Consider the following 27,990-nt stretch of genomic DNA (forward strand, 5'->3'; position numbering starts at 1 on the left):
ACCTCTTTAATATTGGGGTTTAGTTTTGCACACATCTCCCCAGCTTCCTGTTTTATTACAGATTTGGGTCCTTTACATCTAACCTGTTCATTGTTAAGTATTTTTCTACTTCAGGCTTCTCATAAGAACTAATTGAAATTTTCATTTGGAAAAAGAAAGTCAAGCGGTACTATTTTATGCCACAACTACAATTGCTCAGTTTTGGCCACGTGATCTACGATACAAATGGAAAGACACACAAGGCAAATATTTTTCTGGATAGACAATTCGCAAATTAAAGAGATGACAGAATTTGCAAACACATTTGTTGGAAATAATCTTAATAAGTATCTGAAAAATCAGATTTGTAAGCAGTTGTAGTTCCAAGGTTATTTAGGGGCTTTAGTAAAGATCAATTTTGAACATAATTGTAAAACCATTTTGAAGAAGAACAGAAATTTCTATTCCAGTCGTTTACATCAAGCTATGAATATGTATCTGCACTACAAATAGGCAATTCTCAGCCCCGAGAGCACTTATGTATTAAGAGTAGGCCATTTATTCTATCTGCACTAATTCAGTTAATTTGATAGAACATTATATTTCTTTAGCCACTGAGAAGAGAAGATGAAGAGTCGTTAGTAAGGAAAAGTGGAACAATATGAGAAAAGAACTTACATTATTCGGAGAGAAAGAAAAATGTATAAAAGAACTTCAAAACTCAATGGCCGGTAATAATGTAGGCAATTAAATAGATCCTACATTAGAACCAGCATATGTAAAACGCTCCAACACAAATATTTATGTTGGAGACCAAGAAGGATCATTTATAACTTTTAGTCTTAATGATTGTCTCGGCGCTGTCTGTAACCTTGTCCTTTACTTATCAGAAACTGAATTTTTCAAATCCTGAACTTGTATTTCCATCTTTTACCTTCCTAACTAAACCTGATATTTTCATTTCAGTGTGTGTTACTGCTATATCTTCTAGTTAGCAAACCCATTATTTTTGGATTATATTTGACTCCGATCTACCGTTTGCTCCTAATATAGAATCACAGATATAAGTAACCTGTAAATTTGCCAAAACTCTTATTGTTAGCCTAATTCATTCTTGTCTTCTTCATCAGGGCAAGTCACTACTAATCTGCCTTGCCAACAGCAGCTACAGCACATTAGTGTATTTAATTATTCACTTTTTTTTGTGTGTGGTGTTTTTTTGGGTGGTGGCTTTTGGTAGGGATACCTTTTAGGGTTTTTAGGGTCAGTCTACGTTGAGCGGGTTTCCAGTCCTTTATTTTAATTATTGCAATTAAAGAATATTTTTTAGGTCTTATTTTTGTAACTTTTTGGTTTTCCCCTGTGTCACTCGCACAATGAAACGACAGAGATGCTCTGCAAATTAACTGTGTCACTCGCACAATGAAACGAAAGAGCTGCTCTGCAACTGAACTGTGTCACTCGCACAAAGAAACGAAAGAGATGCTCTGCAACTGAGCTGTGTCACTCGCACAATGAAACGAAAGAGATGCTCTGCAAATGAACTGTGTCACTCGCACAATGAAACGAAAGAGATGCTCTGCAACTGAGCTATGTCACTTGCACAAAGAAACAAAATAGATGCTCTGCAACTGAGCTCTGTCACTTGCACAAAGAAACAAAAGAGATGCTCTGCAACTGAGCTGTGTCACTCGCACAAAGAAACAAAAGAGATGCTCTGAGCTTAATACCCTGACACCTGCGGGCATCGCTGGGAGCCTTTTACACCAAAGCTCCACCCCAAATGCTCACACTGAAATAGCCCGCGGGCCAATCCAGAGCTGCCACATCACCAGAGCAGCTGACGTCTGAGCACCAATGAGAAGGCACCATATCACGGACTTAGACTCCAATCTGCAATGCAGTGCATGCAATACACTGGTTACCATGGACTTGGTGTGGCGCGTGCAATACACTGGTTACCATAGACTTGGTGCGTCTCGTGCAATGCACTGGTTACCATAGACTTGGTGTGGCGCGTGCAATACACTGGTTACCATAGACTTGGTGCGGCTCGTGCAATGCACTGGTTACCATAGACTTGGTGTGGCACGTGCAATACACTGGTTACCATAGACTTGGTGCGGCGCATGCAATACACTGGTTACCATAGACTTGGTGTGGCGCGTTCAATACACTGGTTACCATTGACTTGGTGCGGCGCATGCAATGCACTGTCTGTAACCTTGTCCTTTACTTATCAGAAACTGAATTTTTCAAATACTGAACTTGTATTTCCATCTTTTACCTTCCTAACTAAACCTGATATTTTCATTTCAGTGTGTGTAACTGCTATATCTTCTAGTTAGCAAACCCATTATTTTTGGATTATATTTGACTCCGATCTACCGTTTGCTCCTAATATTGAATCACAGATATAAATAACCTGTAAATTTGCCAAAACTCTTATTGTTAGCCTAATTCATTCTTGTCTTCTTCATCGGGGCAAGTCACTACTAATCTGCCTTGTCCCCACAAAACTCTCCTCCCCAATTAATCCTGAATGCAACAGCATGTTTTTTCTGTCCAGCCACAACACTGATGCCTCCACTATGTTCCAGTCATTGCACAGGTTGCCCCTCCACTTCAACATAATTTTTAGTATGTACTGCGATATTGTGTTACATTATAAGCGATCAGATGACTACAGGTACATGTCCTCGTATGGAACTTGGAGAATTTGTTCTTAGACCTCTTTGTCATGCTATTATTCTCGTATTCCTCCTAAAAGTGTATGAATACATTGTATACTGGGTGTTATCCATTGGTGGCACGTCCTTCTAGTCAGACACTGTCCAGCCAGTATTATCAATGTTTGAACGTTTAGGGACACACTCCTTTGACAAATGTAATGGTAGCACACAGTTGTCAATGTATTGACAAATTAAGGGAGCGGTGTATCAGCCTTCTTTGCTGGGAGCGCTGATGTCTCATGCAACTGTTTTTTTTTTCCAGCTAACAGTCAGATGGCGCAAGCTTCAGTTTCAAAGACTACTATTGGTAGAAAAATGTAAGAATAGTATTTCAGGTATTTGAGTGAAAGTAAGTGCAGGCCTGCCGGTCAGGAAGCCCTACTTACACAGGCAACCCGCCAGATGGAGACCCAACTTGAATTCTCCACATTTAAAAATATATTGTCACGCACCACTTAAGCGGCTTCAATTTCCACAGAGTAGAAAAAGTATAATATGCCTCCGACTCCCCTTCTACTACAGGTAACCCACCTGATGGAGACCCAACTTGGAGTCAATCGATGCAATAATAGGGCCTGAATCAATTCATACAGCATACAGCGTTCCACCGTCGCCACTGCTACCTGCGCAGTACATTTCTGCGCACATAGACGCCGGTACATGCGCACTAGATCCATCTGGGTGCAAACAGTGCCCCAGTCTGCACCGGAAGTAATACAGATACTTCCGGGACTCATGTATTTATCGCCGAATTTTGTATTAGCTCAGATCCATGGCGTCTTCATCTCCCGCTGCCCGTGCCTACTACTGGCATTCCCCTGATGAACCCCTTTGGATCTCCTTTGGGGAGAAACGCGTCGGGATGGGACACTGTCTCCCTAAGATAAGTGGACCGTAACCATACACGTGTGCTGTTCAGTTGGCTGCTTGCCATTATGTCTGTGCTGCACCATGTCAGCCATTAAGATGGCCATAGGATCTTTATACTAATCTGATTTATATGTTACTGTCTGGCGATGATGCCTTCATATATATCTGCAAGAAATCTGAAGAATAGTACGGCAACACTCACCGGTCCAGTTGAAGCGCTGACGCAAGCGCGAAACGGCCGTTGAAGCGCTGACGCAAGCGCGAAACGGCCGTCGTCACATCCTGCTCACCTCCTTCCACTGTCCCGGGCCGTCTATGTGAAGGCGTTTTTATGGCTTGAATAAAGATTTTTGCACCACAACTGGACCGGTGAGTGTTGCCGTACTATTCTTCAGATTTCTTGCTGGTCGATACTTTTTTTCTGCACGAGCACCTCAACTGGGACGTCAGACTGTTCATCGGAGGCATTGCTGTCAGCGGTCTTATCTGATAGCAGCTGTGCGGTCAAACCTTTTTCTTTGTTTAGGACTTCATATATATCTGAATGAATTACTTTTCTGGCGGTGATGCCGTCATCTATTTATACTGACGGATTACTATATCTCTGACGATGATGCCCACAACTATCTGGCGGTGAAGCCACCACTTGCACTTAACTATTGAATATGGTAATTATGGCTTTATTTTGGTGATGATGCCTATATTAGTCTGGCGGTGATGCCGATAATTGTACCATGATGAGTGTACATTATCATGGTTACCAACATACTCTTCATTTACATACTCTTCTAGTAGAAAGTCTAACAGCACTATATGAGATGTGTTTCTTATTGAAGTGATTATTTTTTCTACCATCTCAGACAATCAGCCAAGGACGGACATACTCGTTTCTTTCTTCAATTAGTCACTGCTGTATTTATTAATAAAAACAATATTAAAAGGGGAATATTGTCTATTGTTTTATACATACATCTCTTTATATCATTTATTCTCCTAGAGCTAATGTCACTTGGAGTTTTGATATTTCTCAGAAGGCATTGAGTAAGGCTCACTATCACCATTACTTTTTGTATCGACAGCCAACAGCAGCTACAGCACATTAGTGTATTTAATTATTCTCTTTTTTTGTGTGTGGTGTTTTTTGGGGTGGTGGCTTTGGATAGGGATACCTTTTAGGGTTTTTAGGGTCAGTCTACGTTGAGCAGGTTTCCAGTCCTTTATTTTAATTATTGCTATTAAAGAATATTTTTTAGGTCTTATTTTTGTAACTTTTTGGTTTTCCCCTGTGTCACTCGCACAATGAAACGAAAGAGATGCTCTGCAACTGAGCTGGGTCACTCGCACAAAGAAACGAAAGAGATGCTCTGCAACTGAGCTGGGTCACTCGCACAAAGAAACAAAAGAGATGCTCTGCAACTGAGCTGTGTCACTCGCACAAAGAAACGAAAGAGATGCTCTGCAACTGAGCTGTGTCACTCGCACAAAGAAAGGAAAGAGATGCTCTGCAACTGAGCTGTGTCACTCGCACAATGAAACGAAAGAGATGCTCTGCAAATGAACTGTGTCACTCGCACAAAGAAACGAAAGAGATGCTCTGCAACTGAGCTGTGTCACTCGCACAATAAAACGAAAGAGATGCTCTGCAACTGAGCTGTGTCACTCGCACAAAGAAACGAAAGAGATGCTCTGCAAATGAACTGTGTCACTCGCACAAAGAAACGAAAGAGATGCTCTGCAACTGAGCTGTGTCACTCGCACAAAGAAACGAAAGAGATGCTCTGCAAATGAACTGTGTCACTCGCACAATAAAACGAAAGAGATGCTCTGCAACTGAGCTGTGTCACTCGCACAATGAAACGAAAGAGATGCTCTGCAAATGAACTGTGTCACTCGCACAAAGAAACGAAAGAGATGCTCTGCAAATGAACTGTGTCACTCGCACAAAGAAACGAAAGAGATGCTCTGCAACTGAGCTGTGTCACTCGCACAAAGAAACGAAAGAGATGCTCTGCAACGGAGCTGTGTCACTCGCACAAAGAAACGAAAGAGATGCTCTGCAACTGAGCTGTGTCACTCGCACAATGAAACTAAAGAGATGCTCTGCAACTGAGCTGTGTCACTCGCACAATGAAACGAAAGAGATGCTCTGCAACTGAGCTGTGTCACTTGCACAAAGAAACAAAAGAGATGCTCTGCAACTGAGCTGTGTCACTCGCACAAAGAAACGAAAGAGATGCTCTGCAACTGAGCTATGTCACTCGCACAAAGAAACGAAAGAGATGCTCTGCAACGGAGCTGTGTCACTCGCACAAAGAAATGAAAGAGATGCTCTGCAACTGAGCTGTGTCACTCGCACAATGAAACTAAAGAGATGCTCTGCAACTGAGCTGTGTCACTCGCACAATGAAATGAAAGAGATGCTCTGCAACTGAGCTGTGTCACTTGCACAAAGAAACAAAAGAGATGCTCTGCAACTGAGCTGTGTCACTCGCACAAAGAAACGAAAGAGATGCTCTGCAACTGAGCTATGTCACTCGCACAATGAAACGAAAGAGATGCTCTGCAAATGAACTGTGTCACTCGCACAAAGAAATGAAAGAGATGCTCTGCAACTGAGCTGTGTCACTCGCACAATGAAACTAAAGAGATGCTCTGCAACTGAGCTGTGTCACTCGCACAATGAAACGAAAGAGATGCTCTGCAACTGAGCTGTGTCACTTGCACAAAGAAACAAAAGAGATGCTCTGCAACTGAGCTGTGTCACTCGCACAAAGAAACGAAAGAGATGCTCTGCAACTGAGCTATGTCACTCGCACAAAGAAACGAAAGAGATGCTCTGCAACGGAGCTGTGTCACTCGCACAAAGAAACGAAAGAGATGCTCTGCAACTGAGCTGTGTCACTCGCACAATGAAACTAAAGAGATGCTCTGCAACTGAGCTGTGTCACTCGCACAATGAAATGAAAGAGATGCTCTGCAACTGAGCTGTGTCACTTGCACAAAGAAACAAAAGAGATGCTCTGCAACTGAGCTGTGTCACTCGCACAAAGAAACAAAAGAGATGCTCTGCAAATGAACTGTGTCACTCGCACAAAGAAATGAAAGAGATGCTCTGCAACTGAGCTGTGTCACTCGCACAATGAAACGAAAGAGATGCTCTGCAACTGAGCTGTGTCACTCGCACAATGAAACGAAAGAGATGCTCTGCAATGAACTGTGTCACTCGCACAAAGAAACGAAAGAGATGCTCTGCAAATGAACTGTGTCACTCTCACAAAGAAACGAAAGAGTGGCTCTGCAACTGAGCTGTGTCACTCGCACAAAGAAACGAAAGAGATGCTCTGCAACTGAGCTGTGTCACTCGCACAATGAAACGAAAGAGATGCTCTGCAACTGAGCTGTGTCACTTGCACAAAGAAACAAAAGAGATGCTCTGAGCTTAATACCCTGACACCTGCGGGCATTGCTGGGAGCCTTTTATACCAAAGCTCCACCCCAAATGCTCACGCTGAAATAGCCCGCGGGCCAATCCAGAGCTGCCACATCACCAGAGCAGCTGACGTCTGAGCACCAATGAGAAGGCACCATATCACGGACTTAGACTCCAATCCGCAATGCGGTGCGTGCAATACACTGGTTACCCTAGACTTGGTGCGGCGCGTGCAATACACTGGTTACCACAGACTTGGAGCGGCGCGTGCAATACAATGGTTACCATAGACTTGTTGTGGCGCGTGCAATACACTGGTTACCATAGACTTGGTCGGCGCGTGCAATACACTGGCTACCATAGACTTGGAGCGGCGCGTGCAATACACTGGTTACCACAGACTTGGTGCGGCGTGTGCAATACACTGGTTACCACAGACTTGGTGCGGCGCGTGCAATACACTGGTTACCATAGACTTGGTGCGGTGCGTGCAATACACTGGTTACCATAGACTTGGAGTGGCGCGTGCAATACACTGGTTACCACAGACTTGGAGTGGCGCGTGCAATACACTGGCTACCATAGACTTGGAGTGGCGCGTGCAATACACTGGTTACCATAGACTTGGTGTGGCGCGTGCAATACACTGGTTACCATAGACTTGGTGTGACGCGTGCAATACACGGTTACCATAGACTTGGTGTGGCGCGTGCAATACACTGGTTACCATAGACTTGGTGTGGTGCGTGCAATACACTGGCTACCATAGACTTGGTGTGGCGCGTGCAATACACTGGTTACCATAGACTTGGTGTGGCGCGTGCAATACACTGGTTACCATAGACTTGGTGTGGTGCGTGCAATACACTGGTTACCATAGACTTGGTGTGGCGCGTGCAATACACTGATTACCATAGACTTGGTGTGGCGCGTGCAATACACTGGTTACCATAGACTTGGTGTGGCGCGTGCAATACACTGGTTACCATAGACTTGGTGTGGTGCGTGCAATACACTGATTACCATAGACTTGGTGTGGCGCGTGCAATACACTGGTTACCATAGACTTGGTGTGGCTCGTGCAATACACTGGTTACCATAGACTTGGTGTGGTGCGTGCAATACACTGGCTACCATAGACTTGGTGTGGCGCGTGCAATACACTGATTACCATAGACTTGGTGTGGCGCGTGCAATACACTGGTTACCATAGACTTGGAGTGGCGCGTGCAATACACTGGTTACCATAGACTTGTTGTGGCGCGTGCAATACACTGGTTACCATAGACTTGGTGTGACGCGTGCAATACACTGGTTACCATAGACTTGGTGTGGCGCGTGCAATACACTGGTTACCATAGACTTGGTGTGGTGCGTGCAATACACTGGTTACCATAGACTTGGAGTGACGCGTGCAATACACGGTTACCATAGACTTGGGGTGGCGCGTGCAATACACTGGTTACCATAGACTTGGAGTGACGCGTGCAATACACGGTTACCATAGACTTGGGGTGGCGCGTGCAATGCACGGTTACCATAGACTTGGTGTGGCGCGTGCAATACACTGATTACCATAGACTTGGTGTGGCGCGTGCAATACACTGGTTACCATAGACTTGGAGTGGCGCGTGCAATACACTGGTTACCATAGACTTGTTGTGGCGCGTGCAATACACTGGTTACCATAGACTTGGTGTGACACGTGCAATACACTGGTTACCATAGACTTGGTGTGGCGCGTGCAATACACTGGTTACCATAGACTTGGTGTGGTGCGTGCAATACACTGGTTACCATAGACTTGGAGTGACGCGTGCAATACACGGTTACCATAGACTTGGGGTGGCGCGTGCAATACACTGGTTACCATAGACTTGGAGTGACGCGTGCAATACACGGTTACCATAGACTTGGGGTGGCGCGTGCAATGCACGGTTACCATAGACTTGGTGTGACGCGTGCAATACACTGGTTACCATAGACTTGGGGTGGCGCGTGCAATACACTGAGCGAGACGTCGAACATTCGCAGCACTAGGCTTTTTTTAAGGTAACCTGAATGGTTCAAAACTACAACTTGTCTCATAATATAAAAAAAATGGCGTAAAAAATATTGACGAAAAAATACTAAAAAACAGTTATGGCTTCAGGAAAAAGGAGATGAAAAAAAAAAAAAAAGAAAGTGCAAAAATGACAAATGCATCAGAAGAGAAGGGGTTAAAGTTCCAGTTTTCCTGCACTGGCTGATAACAGCAGACAACAGCTTCCATCCTCCCCCTCCGCTCTGCGGCTCTGCCCCGTAGGTGACTGTGCGCTGCCGACTCTCTAACAGGGGCGGGGCTAAGGGATGTCAATCAACAGATATACCGCCGCTGATTGGTTGCAGCCACTAACAGGAAGTGGCCGCCAGCGTCAGCCTGTGATTGGGCGCGTCCCTGCAGTCGGGGCTGTGGGCACTTCCGGATCCCTGGGTGTCAGCTCTGCGGGAGGAGAGGTACAATGATGGGAGAGGGAGTTCCTGAGACCCTCTGACCCCGGGAGGACAGGCGCTGGGAGTGCGGCGACTGAGCGGAGCAGAAGCGGCAGCGGACGGACAGAGGACCCCGGGACGGCAGCAGTCCGGTAAGAGCCGCCCTCTCTGCCCGGGAGGACTCCCCCACTCCAGTCTCCATAGTCCTAACCCAGTCACCTGACCATCAGCTGTTCCCTGGATCATCATCTCCTGGGACGTACCATTGTGGGAGAGAGACAGGGGAGGACCGCAGTGCCTGCTGGGAATTAGCTGGGTGATCCCTCTACAAGTACACCTGCCTGACCGCTGTGTGCGTGTATATACCTGCCTGACCGCTGTGTGCGTGTGTATACCCGCCTGACCGCTGTGTGCGCGGGTATACCTGACCGCTGTGTGCGTGTATATACCCGCCTGACCGCTGTGTGCGTGTATATACCCGCCTGACCGCTGTGTGCGTGTATATACCCGCCTGACCGCTGTGTGCGTGTATATACCCGCCTGACCGCTGTGTGCGTGTATATACCCGCCTGACCGCTGTGTGCGTGTATATACCCGCCTGACCGCTGTGTGCGTGTATATACCCGCCTGACCGCTGTGTGCGTGTATATACCCGCCTGACCGCTGTGTGCGTGTATATACCCGCCTGACCGCTGTGTGCGTGTATATACCCGCCTGACCGCTGTGTGCGTGTATATACCCGCCTGACCGCTGTGTGCGTGTATATACCCGCCTGACCGCTGTGTGCGTGTATATACCCGCCTGACCGCTGTGTGCGTGTATATACCCGCCTGACCGCTGTGTGCGTGTATATACCCGCCTGACCGCTGTGTGCGTGTATATACCCGCCTGACCGCTGTGTGCGTGTATATACCCGCCTGACCGCTGTGTGCGTGTATATACCCGCCTGACCGCTGTGTGCGTGTATATACCCGCCTGACCGCTGTGTGCGTGTATATACCCGCCTGACCGCTGTGTGCGTGTATATACCCGCCTGACCGCTGTGTGCGTGTATATACCCGCCTGACCGCTGTGTGCGTGTATATACCCGCCTGACCGCTGTGTGCGTGTATATACCCGCCTGACCGCTGTGTGCGTGTATATACCCGCCTGACCGCTGTGTGCGTGTATATACCCGCCTGACCGCTGTGTGCGTGTATATACCCGCCTGACCGCTGTGTGCGTGTATATACCCGCCTGACCGCTGTGTGCGTGTATATACCCGCCTGACCGCTGTGTGCGTGTATATACCCGCCTGACCGCTGTGTGCGTGTATATACCCGCCTGACCGCTGTGTGCGTGTATATACCCGCCTGACCGCTGTGTGCGTGTATATACCCGCCTGACCGCTGTGTGCGTGTATATACCCGCCTGACCGCTGTGTGCGTGTATATACCCGCCTGACCGCTGTGTGCGTGTATATACCCGCCTGACCGCTGTGTGCGTGTATATACCCGCCTGACCGCTGTGTGCGTGTATATACCCGCCTGACCGCTGTGTGCGTGTATATACCCGCCTGACCGCTGTGTGCGTGTATATACCCGCCTGACCGCTGTGTGCGTGTATATACCCGCCTGACCGCTGTGTGCGTGTATATACCCGCCTGACCGCTGTGTGCGTGTATATACCCGCCTGACCGCTGTGTGCGTGTATATACCCGCCTGACCGCTGTGTGCGTGTATATACCCGCCTGACCGCTGTGTGCGTGTATATACCCGCCTGACCGCTGTGTGCGTGTATATACCCGCCTGACCGCTGTGTGCGTGTATATACCCGCCTGACCGCTGTGTGCGTGTATATACCCGCCTGACCGCTGTGTGCGTGTATATACCCGCCTGACCGCTGTGTGCGTGTATATACCCGCCTGACCGCTGTGTGCGTGTATATACCCGCCTGACCGCTGTGTGCGTGTATATACCCGCCTGACCGCTGTGTGCGTGTATATACCCGCCTGACCGCTGTGTGCGTGTATATACCCGCCTGACCGCTGTGTGCGTGTATATACCCGCCTGACCGCTGTGTGCGTGTATATACCCGCCTGACCGCTGTGTGCGTGTATATACCCGCCTGACCGCTGTGTGCGTGTATATACCCGCCTGACCGCTGTGTGCGTGTATATACCCGCCTCACCGCTGCGTGCGTGTATATACCCGCCTGACCGCTGCGTGCGTGTATATACCCGCCTGACCGCTGCGTGCGTGTATATACCCGCCTGACCGCTGCGTGCGTGTATATACCCGCCTGACCGCTGCGTGCGTGTATATACCCGCCTGACCGCTGCGTGCGTGTATATACCCGCCTGACCGCTGCGTGCGTGTATATACCCGCCTGACCGCTGCGTGCGTGTATATAAAAAAAAAAAAGTATAGTTGCCTCCCAGACCCTGACGTAAACCATGTCACGTGATGGCTGCAGCCAATCGGCGGCCACTGATCGGCTGCAGCGTCCATAGCGTTTCTTCTTCATGGACTAATCTGAAGGCTGCAGTCGATCTGATAATTAGGAAGCCCGGTGCACCCCGGGTGTGGCCGAACGGCTCGGTGCACCTGTCTGCCCACTGGCTTTACTTCCTCGCTGTTGATTGTCAAGATCAGTTCGTTTGGAGCGACCACTGTTTACAGGGAAATTTCAGGGAAGCACCAATGAGGGAGACGGAGCTTGTAAGCCAGTGGGTGGAACTTTCTACTCTCTCTTGGTCACGCCCAGGGTGCACTGAGAGCCTAATTAACATATTTGACTACACCTCAGTTGGCAGGATGGAGGCAGTGATTTAGAGAGAAAAAAACATACATTTAGTTATGTGCTTAGGCTGCCACAATCCCTTTAACTCAGTGTGAATATTACATGGTTATTAGTGATGAGCGAATCTGCTCGGATAAGGTGTTATCTGAGCATGCTCGGGTGCTAACAGAGTGTCTTCGGCGTGCTCGAATAATATGTACGAGTTTCAGCAGCTGCAGGTCTCCAGGCTGTTCGACAGGCGCGACACATGCAGGGATTGTCTAACAGGAAATCCCTGTATGTGTTGCAGCTCTCGGACAGCCATGAGACCTGCAGCCGAGCATGCTCAGATAACACCTTATCCCAGCACTTTCACTCATCACTAATGGTTATATTACATGGTAATATCAAATCCTCCAGAGAGGGCGACCACTTTTGTTAAAGGGATTTCTACTCCCCCATTAAAAAAAAAAATAAAAAAAAATTAATGCATCCTTACCTCTCACTTTGATGGTGTTTCAGCAATATGGGCGCTGGTTCTGACGCTGCTCGCTGAAACGGCTCCGGTGCGAGATCCCGGTAAGGATATGTTTTATGCTCTAGGCTCTTGGCGGGGGCCTCTGGCAGGCTCTGCCTCTGGCGGTCTCTTGGCGGGGGGCCTCTGGCGGTCTCTTGGCGGGGGGCCTCTGGCGGTCTCTTGGCGGGGGGCCTCTGGCGGTCTCTTGGCGGGGGGCCTCTGGCGGTCTCTTGGCGGGGGGCCTCTGGCGGTCTCTTGGCGGGGGGCCTCTGGCGGTCTCTTGGCGGGGGGCCTCTGGCGGTCTCTTGGCGGCACTAGTAACGGCTGATCAGTGAGGGTGCTGGGTTGTCATGTGGTAGGTTGGAAGCTCGACTGCCGCTCTGTTCACTCTCTACAGGGCTGCCGAGTTCTGCGGTCGGCTTTTTTTCGGCAGACCCATAGAGAATGAGTGGAGTGGCGGCCGGGCATCCAATATGCCACCTCATTCTAAAGGGGATAAAAATTCCCAGTTTTGCTTATCGGCAAGCGTTCCGTTTATCGGACCCTCATCGATTAGGTTATCTATCCCACGGACATGTCATGACTTGTTTTCACTGGACAACCTCCATCTACACCGTGTACTGCAAAATATGGAAAAGTAAAGGTAAAACCTACACTGCCATTTTCCTTTACCATGGAAATGTATGGTTGATGGACGCTACAGTCCGGTGATCTTCAGCAGGATATACGTGTGATGTGAACAAGGCCTAGATTGCACAGCTCCTCCTTTAGCACTTGGACCCCTGTTTGGCTGCACTGGTGGCACCAATGGTGCGTTCGCCCCTGATCGTGGGGCTTAGATTGGTCTCCATTTTTCGTGGCTCATCTTTTTCCTTACTTGTTTTTCCAGGCAGGATCTGTGCAAGTGAAATGACTGAATATAAGCTTGTCGTGGTCGGTGCTGGAGGCGTGGGCAAGAGCGCTCTGACCATCCAACTCATCCAGAACCACTTTGTAGACGAATACGATCCCACCATTGAGGTACGCGGCGTGTTATGTGGCTGTTACATCAGGGCTTATTAGAAGGACACCTCGGCCTCCCCATAATGCCCTCATTATTTCTCAGCCTTGTAAATAGTTGGGATCCTTCTGGCTTTTGTCAGAAAACCTCACTATCTTTTGGAAGCAACAACTCCTCTTTTGACACTGGGTGCCATCGCTTGCTCTCTGCTGTCCGATCAGTAGTGGAGGTTACATTGGTTACATTAGATTATATGGTGTCTGCAGAGTAGTGCCTGACCTCGCCTCCCGCCAGTCACTCTAGGATCTTAACAGGGTTGTCTCTTCAAGATGTCCTTTCAGGTCCCTCTGAGCCAAAACGGAGTTACCCAGCAGGCGTCCGGACAAGTGGGAGGGCAGGCAGGCGTCCCTGGCCATAACAGCTGATTGTTTGACAGATGTCAGTCTTGATAAAATATTTTATATAACAATGTGGCTTAGAGAGGGTTCTCTAAGAACGTGATAAAATTGGCCTTCATGACATATTTCCAACTGAAGCCCATGTTTTACAGGTTGCGGACTGAAGAAACCGCTTGAGATGAGTCTCACCTAACAGAGGAGCAGCATCGTACACATATCTCACTCAGCCTGTGGAGCAGGGCTGTGACATGAGAAGAAATAAATCTTCTCTGTACTCATTCCACTAAGTCAGTCTCTCTACCCTGCTATAAAGCAGTCTGACAGAGCAGAGCATGTACAGAAATAAGCATGGAGGAGAAAAAGGAAGCTGGAGAAAAGAAAAACCTCTGTTGTGCTCAGTCAGCGAGGAGATTTATTTCTTCTCGTGTCACAGCCCTGCTCTGAAGGCTGAGAGAGTTTGTGTGTGATTTAGGATACTGCTTCTGTCAGTTGAGACAGAGTTCTCAAGCTACAGTATGTTTCTCCAGTCTGCAACCCATCCTGCCATGTGACGAGGATGGATTGCAATTCAAAATATGTCACGGGGGGCGTTTGTATTACACCTTTATTCTTGGCATCATTTATTTAAAGGAAAAGCACAAACAGTCTCTCTCCCTCTGTCTGTGATGAGGAACGTGTTTGTGCTTCGGGGCGTCCTGTGAGCAGAGAGTAGTAAGGTAAGACTCTGCCTACAGTCCGGCCTCGGAGCACGAGCATCTCATTAACACTGACTACACAAGAACCACAAGACAGATTTATTCACCCCAGGTATCATTTTAATCAGTGTAACAGAGGCAACATGACAATGTCTGTACTTAGCAGAATCCTGCTGACGGGTTTGGATTTACCTGCATTCAATAGACGGCAGTGGTTTCGGTGCTGCGAACATGCGCTGCTATTTCCAGATTGTGGGCACCGGGCTTTTAGGTAATTTTTAGAAGAGATTAATAAGCTGAAAAACACCGTTCACCACTTATGTTAGGAAGCAACGGAGGGGTGAGTCTTGTAGCCACCATGTTTTATACTTTTTTTTTTTTTTTTTTTTAGTTTATAGGTTTTGTTTTCTGCAGAAAGCATTTCGTTAATTTCTTGGTCATCTCTAAAAAAAAAAAAAAAAAACTACACACACACACACACACACACACACACACACACACACACACACACACACACACACACACACACACACACACACACACACACACACACACACACACACACACACACACATACACACACATACACACACACACACATATACACACACATACACACACATACACACACACACATACATACACACACATACACACACACACACACACACACACACACATACACACACACACACACACATACACACACACACATACACACACACACACATACACACACACACACACACACACACATACACACACACACACACACACACACACACACACACACACACATATACACACACATATACACACACACACATACACACACACACACACACACACACACACACACACACACACACACACACACACACATATACACACACACACACACACACACACACACACATACACACACACACCAATTTTCTTAAGCTTTTTTGCCACTTTTTATCTTTTTTAAACCCATTATACCAGGGGTGGGCAATTAATTTAGCCATGGGGCCGCATGAGAAATTGGGATGGTTTTAGAGGGCCGGACTAATATAATTAACTAATTTTAACCCTATACTGTAGTGGCCCCATATAGTGCTGCACAAACATTATGGCCCCCATATAGTGCTGCACAAACATGGACCCCCAGGACCAGTATAGAGGGGGAGGCCGCCAGTCACAGCCCCCCATTACCAGTATAGATGGGGAGGCCGCCAGTCACAGCCCCCCAGGATCAGTATAGAGGGGGAGGCCGCCAGTCACAGCCCCCCAGGACCAGTATAGATGGGGAGACCGCCAGTCACAGCCCCCAATTACCAGTATAGATGGGGAGGCCGCCAGTCACAGCCCCCCAGGATCAGTATAGAGGGGGAGGCCGCCAGTCACAGCCCCCCAGGACCAGTATAGAGAGGGAGGCCGCCAGTCACAGCCCCCCAGGACCAGTATAGAGGGGGAGGCCGCCAGTCACAGCCCCCCAGGACCAGTATAGAGGGGGAGGCCGCCAGTCACAGCCCCCCAGGACCAGTATAGAGGGGGAGGCCACCAGTCACACAACCTCAGCAGTCAGCCAGAATGCAGGCCGGTCAGGGTGAAGCATGGACGGTGGGTGCAGGGAGGGCGGATACAGCCTCTCTCGGACACTTACCAGTGACCTTGGCGCCGGTCTCGTCCGCACGGACAATCTCCAGGATAAATCTCGGCTCCTCACACCCGGCCGCCACCTTTAGAGCCCGCAGAAGCCTCCAGAGACCGGCCGCTCCCCCTTACCGAGGTCAGTGATGGACTGACAGGCCAGCCAATCACAAGTAGTGATGGAGCGAGAGCCGGGGCGGCCCAGCCAATGGTGTAGAGCACAATGCAGCCGAAGGGCGGGGCCAGGAGCTGCACAGTGTCTGAGGAACCGCCAATGGCGTCTGGCGGCTGGCCGAGTGGTGCCAGGGACGGCTGTCAGAAGTGACAGCTAGCTGGCGAGCCGTTCAAAATCATCAGGCGGGCCGGATGCGGGCCGCATCTTGCCCAGGTCTGCATTATACAATGAATAAAATGCTAGATTTTTTTTTTTATATAGGTGAAAATGCTGAAAAGATCATCTTCTGATTTAATTAATTTATTTTTTCTTCCCATTGATTTGTATTATAAAGTGTGGAGTGTCTTCATAGGGGAAATCTCCTGAAGAATGGTCACATCTCTTGTTTTAAAGGCTTTACATCTATGGAAGCCTGAGGTGGCTTAAAAAAACAACAAAAAGCTAATTTTTAATTGAAATTACCGTAATTGGAAGATTCTTCCAAGTGTTTTCTGTGACCTGTTAAAAACACACAAAAAAAAGTGCAGTGTGCATGTACCACGTTACCGCCACAGCTTAACTCTGCGCTGCATTTCAAAGACCCCTGCTGCCTATGGATCATGGCATAGGGCTGTGTCCGCCACTTCCTCGACATTTGATTCCAACAGATGATTTTATTTTTTTTTTTTTGTCATCCTTATTTCTATTTTTTTTTTGCTTTGTTTTACATCCATGGCATACGTTTTATACATCAGCAATTTTAAAACTAATAATCCAAATACAAACTTCTACGTTAATCGTGATTGATCCATAAAAAACTGCCGTACTGATGGTGTCAATATGCCATTAGTAGTCTTTAATGCACCCATTGAGGAAAAATGGATCAAAGCAGCACATGCCACTTGTTTTTTTTTTTTGTTCTTCGTATAATCTCTGGTTTGCATGAGTACAGCACACAGACATATTATACACAGACAGATTATACACATCTGATGGCTCATTCACACATCCGATTTGTCAACGTATGAGACAATTATTTTAGTTAGATCATTGTGGTTGGGGGAGTGTGGTTTGGATTGGTCGGGGGAGTTTGGATTAGTCGGGGGAGTGTGGTTTGGTTTGGTCTGGGGAGTGTGGTTTGGTTTGGTCTGGGGAGTGTGGTTTGGTCTGGGGAGTGTGGTTTGGTCTGGGGAGTGTGGTTTGGTCTGGGGAGTGTGGTTTGGTCTGGGGAGTGTGGTTTGGTCTGGGGAGTGTGGTTTGGTCTGGGGAGTGTGGTTTGGTCTGGGGAGTGTGGTTTGGTCTGGGGAGTGTGGTTTGGTCTGGGGAGTGTGGTTTGGTCTGGGGATTGTGGTTTGGTCTGGGGAGTGTGGTTTGGTCTGGGGAGTGTGGTTTGGTCTGGGGAGTGTGGTTTGGTCTGGGGAGTGTGGTTTGGTCTGGGGAGTGTGGTTTGGTCTGGGGAGGGTGGTTTGGTCTGGGGAGTGTGGTTTGGTCTGGGGAGTGTGGTTTGGTCTGGGGAGTGTGGTTTGGTCTGGGGAGTGTGGTTTGGTCTGGGGAGTGTGGTTTGGTCTGGGGAGTGTGGTTTGGTCTGGGGAGTGTGGTTTGGTCTGGGGAGTGTGGTTTGGTCTGGGGAGTGTGGTTTGGTCTGGGGAGTGTGGTTTGGTCTGGGGAGTGTGGATTGGTCTGGGGAGGGTGGTTTGGTCTGGGGAGGGTGGATTGGTTTGGGGAGTGTGGTTTGTCCGTTTTTCTCATACCTGGAAAATTAAAAAAAAAAAAAAAAAAGTTTCTCTACCACCTTCTTTTTGACAGTCAGTGGAAATCGGACCGTTCTCGGATGTCATCAATGTGCAGGCTGGTATTTTCACGCACCCATAGACTTCCACTGTCAATTTTGATCCGACATGTCTCTGATGTTATCTGTGGACCACTCAGTCCGAGGAAGAAATTGGTCATAAAATATCATAGATACGAGTACTATCTGCGAATACTATGGATTGCACTCGTACAAGAAAATTGGACGTGTGAATGAGCCCTAAGTCTGTGCCCTTTAGATCAGTATGGCACGTGTCCTATAGGAATTGTGGCCAGGGCACGCCTGAGTATCTCACTATCTCACCGTGTACTTTGTGTTGATCTCTCCCGTTACTACAGGACTCGTACAGGAAGCAGGTTGTCATAGATGGTGAAACATGTCTCTTGGACATTCTCGACACTGCAGGTCAAGAGGAGTATAGTGCCATGAGGGATCAGTACATGCGGACCGGAGAAGGCTTTCTGTGTGTTTTTGCTATTAATAATACAAAATCCTTTGAGGATGTCCACCATTACAGGTCAGAGGCCTTATTAATGCAAGCCCGTGTCTAACGAGGTTAATTATGCATTTCTTAAATGGGGCTGAGCTGCCAGACAAAGCCTGTGGACCAAAGCGGCGCTATTTTGGGACATCTTTTCCTTTAATCCCCTTTGGTCACATTCACATTTACTGGAGCCGGTGCTATGTACGGTAGTTTGTATTTTTTTTTCCCTCTATTAAAATCCCAACATCTTTAAAAATTGTTATTTATAGCAAAAAATTATCAAAAAAAAAAAGAAGGATATGCGTACCCCAAAATGGTTCTGGTTCGAAAGTATAGCAGCGAGCTATGTGGTCAAAAAAATAAAATAAATCTATGCCTCTGGTGCCTTTTTTTTTCTTTCACAATAAATAAATGCTTGCTAAAGCGAAAACCTATAAATGTTATTTAGACCTTAGTCTAAGTGGCTTAAAAAAATTGGATTTTTTTTTTTTTTGTCATCACCCAATAAAAAGATTACAGTGATCCTGCGCCAAAGTGGTACAAATTTAATTAGAAAAAAACTTGACCCTTTAAAAAAGCAAGCCCTCTTATAGCTACATCCACCATGGGATAAAGGTATAGCTCTTTGATTTTGAGGATCAAAGGATCAAAAAAGAATTGTTGCTCATGTTTCAGATTCCTGCACCGATTCCAGTCCGCAAATTTCTTCCCGTCGGTTGGTAATCTGATTTCCATTGCACGTGGCGTTGATTGTAGAGAGTCGGTGTTAAATTTATTGCAGCACCAACAAGAAGGAAAAGTTGTGAAATTATGGAAAAGTTTGGACACACCTTCTCATTTATAGATTTTTCTGTGTTTTCATGACTAAGAAAATTGTACATTCACACTGAAGGCATCAAAACTATGAATTAACACATGTGGAATTATATACAAAAAAGTGTGAAACTGAAATTATGTCTTATAAGCCACCTTTTGCTTTGATGGCTGCTTTGCACACTCTTGGCATTCTCTTGATGAGCTTCAAGAGGTAGTCACCGGGAATGGTTTTCACTTCACAGGTTTGCCCTGTCAGGTTTATTAAGTGGGATTTCTTGCCTTATAAATGGGTTTGGGACCATCAGTTGTGTTGAGCAGAAGTCTGGTGGATACACAGCTGATACTCCTACTGAATAGACTGTTAGAATTTGTGTTATGGCAAGAAAAAAGCAGCGAAGTAAAGAAAAACGAGTGGCCATCATTACTTAAAGAAATGAAGGTCAGTCAGTCTGAAAAATTGTGAAAACTTTGAAAGTGTCCCCAAGTGCAGTGGAAAAAACCATCAAACGCTACAAAGAAACTGGCTCACATGAGGACCGCCCCAGGAAAGGAAGACCAAGAGTCACCTCTGCTTCTGAGGATAAGTTTATCCGAGTCACCAGCCTCAGAAATCGCAGGTTAACAGCAGCTCAGATTAGAGACCAGGTCAATGCCACACAGAGGTCTAGCAGCAGACACATCTCTACAACAACTGTTAAGAGGAGACTTTGTGCAGCAGGCCTCCATGGTAAAATAGCTGCTAGGAAACCACTTCTAAGGACAGGCAACAAGCAGAAGAGACTTGTTTGGGATAAAGAACACAAGAAATGGACATTAGACCAGTGGAAATCTGTGCTTTGGTCTGATGAGTCCAAATTTGAGATCTTTGGTTCCAACCACCGTGTCTTTGTGCGACGCAGAAAAGGTGAACGGATGGACTCTACATGCCTGGTTCCCACCGTGAAGCATGGAGGAGGAGGTGTGATGGTGTGGGGGGGCTTTGCTGGTGACACTGTTGGGAATTTATTCAAAATTGAAGGCATACTGAACCAGCATGGCTACCACAGCATCTTGCAGCGGCATGCTATTACATCCGGTTAGCGTTAAGTTGGACCATCATTTATTTTTCAACAGGACAATGACCCCAAACACACCTCCAGGCTGTGTAAGGGCTATTTGACCAAGAAGGAGAGTGACGGGGTGCTACGCCAGATGACCTGGCCTCCAGTCACCAGACCTGAACCCAATCGAGATGGTTTGGGGTGAGCTGGACCGCAGAGTGAAGGCAAAAGGGCCAACAAGTGCTAAGCATCTCTGGGAACTCCATCAAGATTGTTGGAAGACCATTCCCGGTGACTACCTCTTGAAGCTCATCAAGAGAATGCCAAGAGTGTGCAAAGCAGTCATCAAAGCAAAAGGTGGCTACTTTGAAGAACTTAGAATATAAGACATAATTTCAGTTGTTTCACACTTTTTTTGTTAAGTATATAATTCCACATGTGTTAATTCATAGTTTTGATGCCTTCAGTGTGAATTTACAATTTTCATAGTCATGAAAATATAGAAAAATCTTTAAATGAGAAGGTGTGTCCAAACTTTTGGTCTGTACTGTATATTATATATTTTATATTTTTCACCTCTTTACATTATTTTTATATCTTAATATGTATCAAAAATTGCATGTCTCCTTTTCTATTTCTCTAGAGAACAGATTAACAGGGTAAAAGATTCGGATGATGTCCCCATGGTTTTAGTTGGTAACAAATGTGACCTCCCGTCACGGACAGTGGACACAAAGCAGGCGCAGGATCTAGCAAAGAGCTATGGGATTCCCTTCATAGAAACGTCTGCCAAAACAAGACAGGTAAGCCTGCGTGCAGACGTGTAGTGTGGAAGTAATAGTTTGTACTTGGAGGAACTGCTCGGATTTACGCTTACCGTCCTCCTGTACACATGTTATCTGTAATGTGCTGCCATATTATATTACTTTTTCTGGACTAGGAGGATCTGGCTGCATAGCTTGTGGATTGTGGATCAGCAACTTTGATTATTACTAGTGATGAGTGACCATGCTGGGATAAGATGCTATCGAGTGTCGGCGTGTTCGTAATGTGTACGAGTCCCCATGGCTGTTCGACATCTGCAATACATGCCGGGATTTCCTGTTTGTTAGGCAATCCTTGCAAGTGTTGCGTCTGTCGAACAGCCACGAGACATACAGCCACGAGACATACAGCCACGAGACATACAGCCGCGGCGACTGGAACATATTATTCCAGCACGCTGAAGACCCTCTTGGCATCCGAGAATGTCAGATAACACCTTATCCCAATGTCAGATAACACCTTATCCCAGCACATTTTCTCATCAGTTTTCTGGAGGTTTTAGAACATTCGTAGATATTTGTCCTTGGGGCATTAGTAAATCTTTTTTACTAATTTAGCCCAGGGCCCAAATGTTTAGAAAGCCTATAAATTGGCCAGTAAACCCCATTCTGATCTGATCCTAAAATAATTTTTTAATTTTTGCCGTCCGATAGCCACACATTTCTATTTTATTGCTTGCTCATATGAGTCGGTGTGTGTTTCTGTGCCATTACTTACAGGGTTATTCCCACCTCTGACTTTTATGGCTGAGACGGGAATTTGGCTGGGGCTTCACAGCCACTTTCAGTGGTGTAAAGGCCCCTTCACATTTAGCGACGCTGCAGCGATACCGACAACGATCCGAATCGCTGCAGCGTCGCTGTTTGGTCGCTGGAGAGCTGTCACACAGACCGCTCTCCAGCGACCAACGATGCCGGTAACCAGGGTAAACATCGGGTAACTAAGCGCAGGGCCGCGCTTAGTAACCCGATGTTTACCCTGGTTACCATGCTAAAAGTAAAAAAAACAAACAGTACATACTTACCTACAGCCGTCTGTCCTCCAGCGCTGCGCTCTGCTTCTCTGCTCTCCTCCTGTACTGTCTGGGAGCCGGAAAGCAGAGCGGTGACGTCACCGCTCTGCTTACCGACGCTCACAGCCAGTACAGGAGGAGAGCAGAGCACAGTGCTGGAGGACAGACAGCTGTAGGTAAGTATGTACTGTTTGTTTTTTTTTACTTTTAGCATGGTAACCAGGGTAAACATCGGGTTACTAAGCGCGGCCCTGCGCTTAGTTACCCGATGTTTACCCTGGTTACCAGTGAAGACATCGCTGGATCGGTGTCACACACGCCGATCCAGCGATGTCTCCAGGGAGTCCAGCGACGAAATAAAGTTCTGGACTTTATTCAGCGACCAACGATCTCCCAGCAGGGGCCTGATCGTTGGTCGCTGTCACACATAACGATTTCATTAACTATATCGTTGCTACGTCACAAATAGCAACGATATCGTTAACAATATCGTTATGTGTGAAGGTACCTTAACTGTTGTATGATAGGCCCTGGTGCAAAATTTGGACGTGGGCCCCCTCCTACATATTGATCAGATGTATGGGCCCTTGTAGCATTCTAGATCCTATGAAGACATGCTTGTTCACCTTCCCCCCCCCCCCCCCCCCCCCCCCATGTAATAATATCCGCATCCTGGGCCCTTCCAGTAATGATGCCTCCCAATCTGGTACAACAATGTCCTCCATGCTAGGCCCCTTCCTGGCATAATGTTCCCCATCATGTAATGTGCCCCTGCTTAGTTTAATGCCCCCTTCCAAGCCTAATGCCCTTACTTCCTGGGCCCCTTCCTGGCATTAGAAGTCTTATTCCGGGGCCCCTTCTGTTCTTCTCCAGCACATTTTAAAAAGAAACAAACCATTTATTTTTACCTTACCTTGCTCCCACGACGCGCGTTGTTCTCCTCCATAGCCGGCAGCTGACTTCGGCTCGCCGGCATGGGCGGCGCATGACATCACGGGAAAGCAGTTTGCTGCTGGCTTCTGATTGGCCAGCAGTAGGTTTCTGCGTCGCAATATATTTCAGCTGAATGTGCGTCCGAGGAAGCACATCCAGGTGAAATAGTCACTGGACGGTCTCCTACACTGGCCCGGTCACGGTCGCACCCTCTTTGAACGCAATCATTACGCTCCTGCCCAAAGGGCCGCTACATTGCAGCGTAAATTCTAGTGAATGTGGTCACCATGATACTTGGAAAGGTCCTTGACAATCAAGTTGCAAAATATCAGAATTGCTTGGATTTTTCCATATCGTTGAACCCCATTGACTTGCACTTTGCCGCAATGCAGCAGCAGCCCCATCAGAAGATCATAGAGGCCACAGGTGGGGGCAGCGGAAACTGTCCAGTATATAAACTGTACATTCACACTTTGCTATTTACCAAACACAGGCAAACAAAAAACACAGGTGTTCACAACATCAACCCCTGTGTCCGTTAGGAGATATCACCACCATAACGGTCCCGTACACACAATTATATAAACCTACAGAAAAAGTACTGAAACAGACCTCAAGATATGAACAAAAATATCAAATTTTATTGAGACATATATTTAAAAGAGACCACCATTGATGGTGCACAAAAACCAGTCATAAAAGACACCATAGACCTGAGGTATGTATCATACATAATTTTTAAAGCCTCCTATATAGTCTACACCGATCGTGCCATAGTCTGTGGTGCCAATAAGGTCTGCCCTAACAGTACACGCTGATAGTGAGACAAAAAAGATGGCATAATAAAACAAAACAAAACAGTACCTCCCTTACCTCAGGTCTAATGGTGCCACGTCCCCTACACGCGTTTCGGCTGCGTCCGCCTTCTTCCGGGGGAGTGGCAACATCAGATACCCGACCAATTAAATAGTGGATCCCACCCAATCAACATACATATACTAGACGTCATGTGTCCGCCTACCATAGAGCGGCGCATGCTCCGTACCGCCGTCCCACAGCCCGAGTCCCCCGCGGCGTCATCAGGCAAGCACGCCCACATAAACGCCAAACAGGCGATCATGTGCACGCCAAGCCCGATATAGACACCCGCGGACAACGCAAGGCCAGCGACGCGGAACGCGCATGCGCACAGGAGCGGACACAGACAATCCCCCCGCTTGCATGAATAATCCATTAACCCTTCATTACTGGCTAAAACCCGAAACTCCCATAGACCACAACGGTACGAAGGACACTATTCATAAGGAGCAACCAAAACCCAGTCACTCAACACAAATAAGTAAACATATACAGCACCAGTTAATACCAATGCATCCAATGGTGAATATATCAAATATAAATACATAAAATGAGTACACAGTAATCACTGAAATACACAGATAAACACCGTGAACATCCATGTGCATTCAATACAACCATAATAGATATACATATATCTCCATACTATACAATCTACATAGACATAATACAAGGTGCATTTAATGAACATATCATCCAATACTCGTCCAACTTGAATTCCTTTCGAGGTGAGCCAGCATGGACATGCATATGAATATACATAAGTGAAGTGCATATAGTGAGAATATCTTCCCCTTTTTTTTTTTTTTCTCCAAATTGAATCCCTTTCCAAGTAGGCCAGCAATAAGCGTACAAAGCGGAGGCTAGAAAATAACATAACATATTAAAAACCTTAAAAAAAACACAACATTAAAATCAGATGAACCACAACACACATATTAAAAAGTAGCCATACTAAAGAAAAGGCGCAAAGCTTAATGTTTCATTTAAACCATCTGGTTTCAATGTCCGAAGTTCCCAAATCCAACGGGATTCTTTTTGGGCCAGGGCTCTGCTGACGTTACCCCCCCCGTGGATTCACGGGAATACAATCTATCCCCTTCACCCTCAAACCTGAAGGATCACTATCATGAAATAGTTTAAAGTGCCTGGGGACACTTTTCAAAAGATCCAGGTTCTCTTCCTGTTTTCCAGCAAGAATGTCCCTTACATGCTCCCTAATTCGTATCTTCAGAGCCCTGGTGGTCAATCCTACATAGATTTTACTACATGTACAATACGCATAGTACACCACAGCAGTGGTAGTACACGTTATTGTATGTGTGATGTTAAATTTCCGTCCATCTGAAGACACGAATTCGGTTGCAGTGTCCACATTCGGGCACGCCACACATTTCCCGCATGGTTTACAACCCCATGGGGGCCTAGTTTGTCTCTGTGACCCAAATATTGGCCGTACTTCCGGGACATACAAGCTCCTAACCAACGTGTCCCTCAGGTTTTTAGATCTCCTTGCAGTGAGAGATGGTTTCTCCGGCAAGTACTGTTTAAGTACCGGATCTGCTAGTAAAATGGGCCAGTGTTTGGCTACACACTCCCAGAGTTTTGTCCATTGCGAGTTATAGGTCGTCACCAACCTTACCTGATTTGTAACCGTTTTTTTCTTTGATGAATAAAGAAGCTGATGGCGATCCGCATTTCTCGCACGGTTGTATGCTCTTTTGATGCTTCTCCTACATATTGATCAGATGTATGGGCCCTTGTAGCATTCTAGATCCTATGAAGACATGCTTGTTCACCTTCCCCCCCCCCCCCCCCCCCTATGTAATAATATCCGCATCCTGGGCCCTTCCAGTAATAATGCCTCCCAATCTGGTACAACAATGTCCTCCATGCTAGGCCCCTTCCTGGCATAATGTTCCCCATCATGTAATGTGCCCCTGCTTAGTATAATGCCCCCTTCCAAGCCTAATGCCCTTACTTCCTGGGCCCCTTCCTGGCATTAGAAGTCTTATTCCGGGGCCCCTTCTGTTCTTCTCCAGCACATTTTAAAAAGAAACAAACCATTTATTTTTACCTTACCTTGCTCCCACGACACGCGTTGTTCTCCTCCATAGCCGGCAGCTGACTTCGGCTCGCCGGCATGGGCGGCGCATGACATCACGGGAAAGCAGTTTGCTGCTGGCTTCTGATTGGCCAGCAGTAGGTTTCTGCGTCGCAATATATTTCAGCTGAATGTGCGTCCGAGGAAGCACATCCAGGTGAAATAGTCACTGGACGGTCTCCTACACTGGCCCGGTCACGGTCGCACCCTCTTTGAACGCAATCATTACGCTCCTGCCCAAAGGGCCGCTACATTGCAGCGTAAATTCTAGTGAATGTGGTCACAATGATACTTGGAAAGGTCCTTGACAATCAAGTTGCAAAATATCAGAATTGCTTGGATTTTTCCATATCGTTGAACCCCATTGACTTGCACTTTGCCGCAATGCAGCAGCAGCCCCATCAGAAGATCATAGAGGCCACAGGTGGGGGCAGCGGAAACTGTCCAGTATATAAACTGTACATTCACACTTTGCTGTATAATTTGTATTAATGGTGTAACCTATAAGCACAGCTATATTGCCCCCCTGATCGATTTCCATCATGCAAGGCTCACGTTTGTACTGTGCAAGAACGCCACAAGGTGTGACGAGCGGCTCTGCATTGTTTGGTGGCTTCAAGTGTTTATAGAAAGGCAAAGGATTCTGTAAGCAGACATGACTTTCCCATCCTGTTTTTAATAGTCTGGGGGGGACTTCCTATCCATGGTTAACCTACTCTTCATTCTGCTTCTTTCCTCCCAATTTTTCATGATTTTATTTATTTATTTTAACACCCCAAGGGAGTTGAAGACGCGTTCTACACCCTCGTCCGTGAAATCCGCAAGCACAAAGAGAAGATCAACAACGGGAAAAAGAAGAAATCCTCCAAAAGGAAGTGCGTGATTCTTTAAGACAAGTGCCATCCTTCCCGAGGAACGCCAGCGGAGCCGCAGCCTGTGTGCCAACTCAAACCCAGCAGATTGCGTGGACTTTAGTATTGCAGTGGATGGGAACCGATTGCCAGGAATATTCCAAATTCCCTTCGTACGTTTTTGCCTTTTTATTATAGGAAGCACATACACACAAAATGTTGGGACGGCTATCTTCAAAGATACTACTTTTCGAAGCCCGCTCTCTTGTATAGTAATTAAATGAAAAAAAAGCCTTAAACTTTTCATGAAGACTATTGCGGCACCCACGGGAATCTCCACCACCAAGGACCTCTGCCACCAGATTCTCATTTTTCTTTTTTTTTTGTTTTTACCCCCCTGGGAGAAGTTAGTGTGTTGGATCTGCCTTGGCTTTGAGAGTAAACCAAGTCCGTAATCTGCTCAGCAGTAATGTAAGACTCATCTAAACGGAGGAAAACCTAGAAATTTACTGTGAGGAGTGAAGCCTTAGTGGTGAACATAGTCTGACCATGGGGAAACGTGCTAGAATGAAATAAAGGAAGAACGTCTTTCAAAATTGAGGTGTACGTCTTTATTTT

At 46.9% G+C, this 27,990-nt stretch overlaps 1 protein-coding gene across 1 annotated transcript; it reads left to right on the forward strand.

The window, feature by feature from the left end:
• The first annotated feature begins 9,456 nt into the window (after window positions 1-9,456).
• LOC138651712 (GTPase KRas-like) lies at window positions 9,457-27,968 on the forward strand. Its single transcript, XM_069742128.1, has 5 exons — window positions 9,457-9,635; window positions 13,650-13,780; window positions 18,788-18,966; window positions 21,433-21,592; window positions 27,302-27,968. The coding sequence occupies exons 2-5, from the start codon at window positions 13,670-13,672 to the stop codon at window positions 27,410-27,412; spliced, it is 561 nt and encodes a 186-aa protein (XP_069598229.1). The 5' UTR covers window positions 9,457-9,635; window positions 13,650-13,669; the 3' UTR covers window positions 27,413-27,968.
• The last annotated feature ends 22 nt before the right edge of the window (window positions 27,969-27,990 follow it).

This window comes from Ranitomeya imitator, chromosome 10 (genome assembly GCF_032444005.1).
Source record: "Ranitomeya imitator isolate aRanImi1 chromosome 10, aRanImi1.pri, whole genome shotgun sequence".
In the NCBI taxonomy this organism is placed as follows: domain Eukaryota; kingdom Metazoa; phylum Chordata; class Amphibia; order Anura; family Dendrobatidae; genus Ranitomeya; species Ranitomeya imitator.

What these genes read in the sequence shown, in the direction of transcription:
- LOC138651712 (XM_069742128.1), top strand. Translation starts at nt 13,670, where the DNA reads ATGACTGAATATAAGCTTGTCGTGGTCGGTGCTGGAGGCGTGGGCAAG. An exon ending in AATACGATCCCACCATTGAG is followed by an intron (nt 13,781 to 18,787) that starts GTACGCGGCGTG and finishes CCGTTACTACAG; the next exon opens with GACTCGTACAGGAAGCAGGT. An exon ending in CGTCTGCCAAAACAAGACAG is followed by an intron (nt 21,593 to 27,301) that starts GTAAGCCTGCGT and finishes TAACACCCCAAG; the next exon opens with GGAGTTGAAGACGCGTTCTA.